Source organism: Triticum aestivum, chromosome 2B (assembly GCF_018294505.1).
Source record: "Triticum aestivum cultivar Chinese Spring chromosome 2B, IWGSC CS RefSeq v2.1, whole genome shotgun sequence".
In the NCBI taxonomy this organism is placed as follows: Eukaryota; Viridiplantae; Streptophyta; class Magnoliopsida; order Poales; family Poaceae; genus Triticum; species Triticum aestivum.
In genome coordinates, this window is record NC_057798.1 from 688,663,178 (window position 1) to 688,672,642 (window position 9,465).

At 47.9% G+C, this 9,465-nt stretch overlaps 1 protein-coding gene across 4 annotated transcripts; it reads left to right on the plus strand.

Annotated features, from left to right (window-relative positions):
* The first annotated feature begins 5,121 nt into the window (after nucleotides 1–5,121).
* LOC123042093 (transcription factor PIF1) lies at nucleotides 5,122–6,931 on the plus strand. Of its 4 annotated transcripts, none has more exons than XM_044464618.1 (6): nucleotides 5,122–5,397; nucleotides 5,493–5,605; nucleotides 5,717–5,788; nucleotides 5,890–5,955; nucleotides 6,251–6,508; nucleotides 6,688–6,931. In XM_044464618.1, the coding sequence occupies exons 2-6, from the start codon at nucleotides 5,522–5,524 to the stop codon at nucleotides 6,766–6,768; spliced, it is 561 nt and encodes a 186-aa protein (XP_044320553.1). In that variant the 5' UTR covers nucleotides 5,122–5,397; nucleotides 5,493–5,521; the 3' UTR covers nucleotides 6,769–6,931. The 4 variants fall into 4 exon arrangements, with proteins under 4 accessions (XP_044320553.1, XP_044320551.1, XP_044320550.1 ...); XM_044464616.1 differs by having other exon boundaries at nucleotides 5,130–5,406; nucleotides 6,682–6,931; XM_044464615.1 differs by having other exon boundaries at nucleotides 5,141–5,397; nucleotides 6,682–6,931.
* The last annotated feature ends 2,534 nt before the right edge of the window (nucleotides 6,932–9,465 follow it).

A 9,465-nucleotide genomic window follows, 5' to 3' on the forward strand; every position in this document is an offset into this window, starting at 1 on the left:
GAACCTTGACGGTGAAGATGAAGGGCGCCGTCAGCAAGATGATGCCGAACAAACGTCGATAAACGACGATCTTCAAATGGAAGTAGCAACCACCTCCGGCGCCGAGGTATATATATACATTGAGCCTCTGGTGATACAAACTAACTGATTTGAATAAATATGTGTGGACTAACGCGCGCGACTCTCTTTCTTATTTTAGCCCTCGGCCGGATCGTCGAAACAATCGAGTACGTCGTCAAAGCGTGGCGCAACCAAGACGATGAAACAAGGAGAAACATGCACCATCGAGGTTGTCGACAGTGCAACCGGCAGGCCGCTGGAGCCCCGCAAGAACGCCACCAAGTTTGTCAACCAATGCGGAGCCATTGTTAGAGACAACGTCTCGATCACCGTCCAGGAGTGGAATAAGCCAAAGAAGGCACGAATTGCTGGTTTCACTTTTGTCGATAAGAGAACAAAAAAAGATTGCTTCAAGAAGCTTATGGAACATTTCGTTCTACCTCCGGAATACAACAAATTCGATGAGGAGGGTAACAAGATTGAGGAAAACAAGGAGAGGAGGAGGCTAGTCAAACAGTTCGCTCTTCATAAGATGGCCGACGCATTCCGGAAATTCAAGCAAAATCTAGCCCATGACTTTGTCAAGCAGAACAAGACTCCGGATTTCAAAGGACAATATGAGAAACTGAAACATGATTGGCCAGAATTTGTGAAGCAAAAGAAATCGGAGCAGTTCATTCAAATATCGAAAAAAATAAGGAAAATGCGGCTAAGAAGGAGTACAATCATATTATGGGGCCAGGAGGGTATCGCCTTTGGGAGCCTAGGTGGGAGAAGATGGAGAACGAGCTGAGGGCGCGAGGAATCCGTCCAGGTACGGAGGGATGGGACCCAAGGGCCAAAAGCTGGTGGTACGGGCATGGGGGAACGCTGAACCCGGAGACAGGGGAGTGTGTTTACCGGGGCAAAATAATTAAACCCACCCAAGCCCTTATTGACGCAATGAGGGATGCTCAAGAGGGGAAGATCAAGTTCAACAGAGAGAACGACGCGCTGACAAAAGCCCTCGGGAATCCTGAACACGGAGGACGTGTACGAGGCATGGGGCACATTCCGTGGAAAATAGGGTTCCCCCAGAACGATGACCCGTACGGTTACAGAAGCCGGAAGAGAAAGATGGATCGGGAAGCAGATGTTGTGGCGCGGTTGGCATCGGAAATGGATGTGATGAAGAAAACCGTGAGTGTACTAGTAGCCGAAAGAGATGCAGCTCGGGCGCAGCATGAAGATCATCCAGCGGATCTCAGAAGCCAGCAGCGGAGAAGCAGTGTGGCTTCCACGGAGGCCCCACCGGCTGGTGCAGATGCACCGACGATCGAAATTACTGCACCGGAGCCTCTGGTGGTCGAAATTACTGCACCGGAGCCTCTGGTGGTCGAAATTACTGCACCGGAGCCTCCTCGCTACCCCGTGGACGATATAAAGGAGATGAAAGAATGTCATCTGTATTATCCTATCGGGAACATGTCCATGAAGGTAGCCATCGGCAGTGCTTTACCATGTTTACCTGGAGCACTCCACCACAACAACCCCATTCAAGATGGCTATGCTCGTGTCACGGTGGAGGACATAGTCCAAGGGTTTGAGGACCTGGAGATTGACATTGCTACACCTGAAGGGGAGAAAAGACTTGGAGATGTCAAGCGCCATTTCATTCTATGGCAAAAGAAGTTTATCAAGTTTCCAGGCGAGGCGCCAAGGACAACAAGTCCACCCCCCTACGGTGGTGGCGGTTCACCTACACCTCCGTCACGTCAGCCGACGCCCCCCAGTCCACAACGTCCGGCGGGTGATCAGACGCCGCCCCCCAGTCCTCGTCCGGCGGGTGATCAGACGCCGCCCCCCAATCCACCTCCGGCAAAGAAGCAGAAGCAGTCCTGGATTATTAACCCGGACCCTTATGTACCTAAGACCACAAAGGTACCGGAGCCATCACTGAAGCCTCTCCCCACAAGGCCTTGGGAACGTAGTGCCGAGGAAACTGCCGCGGCCGCGGCTGCTGATCATGAGAAATGGAAGGCGGACTGCAAGAAGAAAAGAGAGCCCGAGCCCAAGCCAGTATTTTCTGATGAGCAAAAGAAGTGGGCTAAGTCATTTTTGAGCACACCGTCCCAAGCCGCGAAGAATCTGCCTGACGACTATGCACGTGAACTTCGTAGGCAGGCACTCATGTTGAAGGAGAAGAAAGAGCGGGCGGAGAACCAGGAGAACAAAGCCTTGGAGGAGGCCGAGAAAACGGAATTAGAAAGTAAAAAAAGCGGGAAACGAGTTGCCCAGCTCGGGGAACAAAGTAAACAATCGATTGCCCCGCTTATAGTGAAAGCCGCCGGTCCGGATGACCCCGATATCATAGCAGCTGCGGCAGCACATGGATTGACTGTAACGAGTGCCAGAGAACAAGCGGCCAACTTAGGTATTACTCTTCGTGAACTGTTAGGCCTTGATGAGGCGCCAGTGAAGGAGGTAGTAATTACATATGTGAAGAATGGGCCTCTCGTCGAGCCTGCGCAGGAAGAGGATCTACCTCCACAAATGAAAGGTCTGCTGAAATGGTACAAGGGTTACATAAAAAATAAAAACGCCAAAGAATATATTTATGCGGAAGTTAGATATGAGCATCACTTCAAACATTACTATGTACAAATTCATCTGAGTGAATTGTTCCAGCTTTTCAATCTGCGCGAGCTCGACAAATCTATCATCAGTTGCTACGTTCTGTAAGTGATTTATTTCTACCCCATCTCGTTCATATTGCCTGCACTATATATATGTCCTAACTATATTGTTGTGTCCGCTATTATACATGCAGAATGAAGATTAAGGAATGCAGAGTAAGGAACATCCATGATGTTGGGTTCATTGACCCACACATCGTTAATGGATATGTGTTGGAGCATCACCCCGCCGACATGGAGGCAGACCTGTGGCAGTTTCTTACAAAGCAGGAACTCAAAAGTGATATTCTATTTCCTTACCATTTTGGGTGAGTGTTTCTGTCTTGAGCACATTCTCTTTTATTTACTCCATGCATGGTATGTGGCCGGCTAATCGATGAGTTATGCATGACGTACTGTGCATGTATCGTGTCCGCAGGTTCCACTGGATTCTGCTAGTAATTAAAGTTGACACCTCAGAATGTCTCGTCCACGACTCTCTGAATAAGGATCCAAAGCTTTGGGGCGACATGAGAAGAATGCTGCAGAAGTAATTATTTTCATTCATTTGCGCTCTATATCGATCGGCCTATTTCGTTCATTTCCTAATATCAAGTAACTAATAACTCTCTTGTTCATTTAATTTTCTTTGCCTCTTAGGGTTTGGAGACGGTTCGTAGATACAAAGGTCGGTGAATTCAAAAAAGAGCTAGAATTCAAAAGGTCAAAGGCTAAGAATGGTGAGGATATTCAGCCAGCGGGGACCAATCTATGTGCATACTATGTCTGTGAGATGATCCGGAGATACACCTCTGAGCGGGTTCCGAGTGATACCAATGCTCAGAGGAATAACCTCCGGATGATGCTTAGTCCAGAAGCTCGCTTCCGACCACTTCAAGAGGAACTAGCTGGATGGTTCAGGAGGGAAGTCCTCCATCCTAAAGGAGAACACCATTACGAGGACGTAGAACTTTATATGCATTAAATTATGTATGGAAACTTGTTCAAAATTGTATATGGTCATCCGATGATATTGAATATATATTGTATATTCCTCTTGAATTCTTTTTGGTTCTAATTTCAAATTTGTTTGAAATTGTACATTCATATGCATGTATGTAGTACCGTAGAATATGTGAAACTCCTTCAAAATTAAAATAAAGCACAAAAGAAATAAAACAATACAAATTAAACAGAAAACAGGTTTAGGGGGGGGGGGGCTAAAACCCTAAACCTGCGGCGGCCTTTAGTCGCGGTTGGCCAGAAGAACCGCGACTAAAGGTCCTCCGCCCCGACGGCCGCCTAGCGCCCACGTGGACGGGCCTTTAATCGCGGTTCTTAAGCAACCGCGACTAAAGGGTGGGGCCTTTAGTCGCGCCCGTTCGGTCGCGGTTGCGCAACCGCGACCAAAGGCCCTTTTTCCACCAGTGTTTGAATCATCGCTGAGTCTGCTGCCAGGGTTCATGTTCTCGGTCTCGTCTCGGTTTCCCAAGGTCCTTGGAGGGTGTTGGCGGTGCGGCTCCAAGTGACGGCACCATTAGCCAACATGGTTAGTGTACGTCCGTTGTCTTGGCAAAGTGAAGAACCTCGGCGCCGGAGATAGTCTATGGTGTGCGAGTGCTTACAGTTATTCCTCTTGACTATTGAGCAAGTGTGTGTCATTTTTATAATATGTGTTGTCTCGGTAGTTTGATGCTTCGGAGGTGCTCCCCCCGGCATTGCTATAGATTGTCTATGGTGGATGTTGTGTTTTGCTGCCTCGGTAGTGTTTCACGATGTGTGCACTTGATGTTGCATTTCCTACTCTAGTTTGTTTTCGTGCTTTTTTTCCATTTATCCTCTTCTTTTTTAGTCCGTGTACTTTTGGTTCGCTCGAACCCATCTTCTAGTATCAGCCATTGATCAATCACATTACCTAGTTACATAAGGCATTGATCAGTTACATGTCATAATTTCATTCGATATCTCATCATTTGTTATTGCCCCTTAAACCCCTTCCGCTCCGCACGCTGCATATATACTTTTCTTTGGCGAACCATGCATGCTACACATAAACCCATACGACATTGCTACTACCTAATACCTAGAGAAGAAATGACACCCATATCTCTCCGGGTATTTTGCACAAGCTGGCGATGCACTAAAGAATTCATGCTGACGAACCCTTGTATTGCAAGCCAAGTTTGAGCCATGCCCTAGCAAGGCCATAGATGAAATGATTGACCACATGGGCGCCCTACAAAAATTGCAAACATCCCATCAGAGACCCCGATGCAGCTGACGATTACTCCATACCGACGGACCAAGTGACCAGAAATTCCACACGGCCGGTGGAAAAAGATGAGGAGATGTAGACACGCACAGTGCTCACTCGCCACTAGCCACTCGATCAGTCGTTGCCATGACGCAAAAGCTTATAGAAATCAGATGCCATAAGACCATAAATACCATGCCGGCGAGGACCAAAGGTTGGTGCAGGGTCGAAGAGACCATCAACCAGGTCGCCTGACCATGAAAGGGTCTCTGAATCTCCATCCTTTCTAGCGTAGCCTAGGGCTGGACCAGTTTGGCACTGCTAGATATTAGCTAGCTAGCTAGCATCGGTTCATAAGGAGCTGTGGAGGCCAAAGGAAGCTCAGCAAGGAGACCTCGGATACCAAAGAAGAAGAAGAAGAAGAAGAAGGTATGCATGGTTAGCTGAATGCTTTTCTTTTGTTCTTAGCTACTCTTCGTTCGTAGATCTTGTTCGACTGTTTCTTTATACCTAGCTGGTGACAGGAAGGTGAAGAAGCTCATCAAGATCGTTGATGGAAGACGGCAGGGCTCTGAGGAGGATGTCTATCCCTACTCGCAGAAGCAGATCCGCCGATTTCCACAACTTTTCAGAAAGGGTTGGTCGTTTTGATGCAGGCATATCGACGAATCACATCGTCACAGCCGATGCCGTTAATTAATTAGCATTCCATGTCCCTGAGTTTAATTTCTACCTGTGATGGTTGTAGCGGAGACGGGATAAGATCAACGAGAAGCTGAAGGCACTTCAAGAGCTACTCCCAAACTGCACCAAGGTCCACGTAATGAACATGCCCCATCTTGGATGTTCTAGCTAGTAGTAGTACTATATCTCTTGCCGAGCTCTTCGCCTGATCCGTGGTCTCGTTGTTGATTTAATTAGACGGACAAGGTGTCAATGCTAGATGAAGCGATCGACTACCTGAAATCGCTCCAGCTGCAACTCCAGGTATTTAAAAAATCTGAAATCACATCATATCATATGTATATGATCAGGTTCATTATGCATGTAGAGTTATAGACATGTTCTTTTATATGCTATATCTATTCTTCTGCATCATGTGCATGGCTGGCCTGTCAAAATTAATTCGGATCTTCTCCCAAAATATCCCAGATCGATCTTCATGACCGAGCTGCATGCATGTGCGCTAAGTTAATTTTAATCTCAGGACGCAATGGATATCAACTAGTATAAATTAGGCATTATGCTTGTCAATGGTCATGTCATTTGTGTACATGTACAGATGCTGGTGATGGGGAAGGGGATGGCACCCGTGGTGCCTCCGGAGCTGCAGCAGTACATGCACTACATCACCACGGACCCCGCTGCCCAGCTGATGCAGATGCCTCCCTCGGAGCCGCCGCGGCCGTTCCAGATCACGCACGCCAACCCGCCGCAGCGGGAGTCGGATTTCCTCAGCCAGATGCAGAACCACCTGCACCCCTCCGACCAGCCTCAGATCAATTTCCTCAGGCCGCCGAAACTGCAGCTCTACACCCCGGTATGTGTATATGTGCTCCCTGAATATACATGTTTTATGCTGATTGATTCATCCATGTTTCATGTCAATTGTTAACCACAGTACTCGGACAATTGAACGGCATTACTACTCATAATGCATGACCGGCTGATGAGAGAAATTATTATCCGTTGATCTGTAATGCATGCATGCAGGAACAGAGGGGAGTTGTAGGCAGCAGCAGTGGCCACAACGGCGGATGGATCCCGGAGAGGAATTCCTCCTACAACTTTATGGAGTGATCGATGAGCTGCGTGAGCAGTTTGCTAGCTAGTCCGAGAGACTGTTTCTCGTCTCTGAGAAGTACCCTACCCAAGGGGAGTGGTGAATGTGATGTAGTTAACTTGCTAGTTGTGTCTAATTTCATCAAATAAAAAGACCTGTGCGATCTTGCTTGCTTCGATCTATCCTCATCTCCGGCATCCTGCCTGCGTGCACGATTGGGCTGATTAACAGAGCTTTTTTATGTGCTATAACCTCTGTGAGCAAACATGGCTATCACAGGCAGGGATAGCATGCAATCGTTGCATTTTGGATCCAATTAATCTTCAGCAAGGAGGTGAGAGTTATCAGGAGACATGCTTCTGCAAGCTAACATGCTTTTGCCGGGAATTCAAAAGACACATCACACATGCATCTACATCTGAAACTGTAGAGTCGCAATTCAAAGCCAGCATGTGCATTCGTGTGCTTTGCGTTCATGGACTAGATACTAGATAGCATACTTTTGTATGCATCCAATGACTGGCCCCACAACTTCACCGAATCTTTCAGCTTCCATTCTTCTGCAAGCCTGCGGGTACAGGTATGTTGCAGCGCTAAAGTTGAGGGTCATGTAAGCAGAACCTTTGGCACCACTCCAGGCCCATGCCGTCAGGTAGCATGGGCAAGATTGATACCAGTGTACTGTTCCAACGCCAAATATGTCAGCACTAATGTTGCATGGGCAAAATTTCGTGTTTTGACCCTTTTTTGAAAGTTAATTAAAATTTGACCCTACTTCGTAAAAATTTCAGGATATGACCCTTTTTACTACCACCGTCGTCTCCGGCGGTAGGCTAAAACAGACTACCGCCACAGTCAATGGCGGTAGCAATTGGTCAACACTAAAACGGCGTTTGCTAGGTACAGAGGCCTACCGCTATAGCTACCTTACCAGCCAATCTTTTATTTTATTTGTCGTGCATGGCTGCATCGATTTGGGTCATAACCTCTCTGCCACTCTTTAAGCACTCTAGTGATTTGCAGTGGCCGCTGGACCGTGGCATACTTAGCAGAAGTATATCTCACCTTGGCATATTAGCACATATGCATCTGATTTGCATGATATCTTCTCTAACTAGCGCACGTGTGAGAAGTGAAGGCATATACGCATGAATCATTCTTAACAACTTCTACGTGGTTTATACAGGTCTTTGATAATTTTGCTCGAAGTATATTCGTTTGGAAAAAACTATAATATAACTTATTATTGATAATAGAAATCACCGGAAACTTGTTTCTAAGTGAAAAATATTTATTTATGTTTACTTATTTATTTCTTAATGAAAAATATATTTTGGAACGAAAATAAGCAGGAGATTTGCGGATAAACATGGAAGCCGGGAATCGGCCGTGTGGCAGACGCGCGCGGCGACTTTGGCAGCATCATCCGAGGAAACACTGATGAGCCCGTGCTTGCCGCGGCCATGGGGCGCTGACGAGCCCGTGATGGCCAGGGTTCAACCCTAGGTAGATCAGGGCCTACCTCATTGTCGTGGCGACTCGGGCATTAGTTTTCTCCTGTTGTGCGGCGGCGAAGAGGGCGGCGACGGCCGCCGCTTCGTCCTTTGCGTCCTGCGCGTGCCTCTGGTCCTTCCTTTTCGCCGACTGCACGGCCCGCTCCTCGGGCGTCAACTTTTTCTTCTTGGGCGGCCGCGGTCTTGCAGGGCGCGCGGGGCTTGCCTTTCGCAGAGGCGACGGAGGTGATGAGGTCGGTCGAGGCGAGGGAGGCGAGACCAGCGGCGGCATCGAGGGTCGGCACGTCGTCGTCCATGGCCAGGAGCATGAGCGGGCGGGAGGATTTTGCGAAAGTGGTGGGAAATGGTGGTCGCTGTGCTATCGACTGGCGGGCCAGGGGAAGAATCTGTTTACTGTCCGCGCCGATGCAAATGAGACTCAATTTTGGGCCGGGAAAGGGTCGACAAGCAGACTCAAATTTAAACTGGATTCACATGAAACCTAATCCTCAATTCTAGATGGCTTCTTGGCGGCTTGGTGGGAGGAATGGAGATATGGAATTCATGACCTTGGACTGGGTGATGTATGTGTGGCGATTAGGTTTGAAGGGATTATAAATCCACATTGCTTCCTCATTCTCCATTGATCTTGATCCACTCTCATATCCAAGGGCTCCCAAACATGAATGAGACGCCCGATAGACTTTCCTTATCTCCCATGACTTCTATGGAAACAAGTATCACAAAAAATGGAGATTGGATGAGGACGTTTACACCATTTTTGGTGTTTCTATGTGCTTAGTACGGGCACCTGTATGCCTACGTTTGGTTGTATTGTTGCTCGTATTGATCCACTAGTAGAAAATGGGCCATTTGTCCCGGTTTCAGAGACACATTAGCTCCGGTTCTGGAACCGGGACTAAAGGGTCGAGACTAAAGCCCAACACCTTTAGTCTCGGTTCGCTCCCAACACCTTTAGTCCCGGTTCGCTTACGAACCGGGACAGATGGTGCTCCATGTGGCCGCTGTGGTGAGCCTAGGCATGAGGGCCTTTAGTCCTGGATGGTAACACCAACCGGGACCAAATGGCATCCACGCGTCAGCAGCTCAGGAGCTGAGGTTTTTGTTTTTTAAGGGGGGGTAGGGTTTTGGAGGGTTAATTTAGGGGTTTCATATATTGTGTTAGCTATCTAATAGCGAGAGAGAAGTGACCTCTCTTAT

Excerpts from the sequence above, each read along its gene's own strand:
- LOC123042093 (XM_044464616.1), top strand. The coding sequence starts at position 5,522 with ATGGAAGACGGCAGGGCTCTGAGGAGGATGTCTATCCCTACTCGCAGA. Across the intron at positions 5,606-5,716 it reads TCCACAACTTTTCAGAAAGG|CGGAGACGGGATAAGATCAA; the intron begins GTTGGTCGTTTT and ends TGATGGTTGTAG. Across the intron at positions 6,509-6,681 it reads AACTGCAGCTCTACACCCCG|GAACAGAGGGGAGTTGTAGG; the intron begins GTATGTGTATAT and ends GCATGCATGCAG.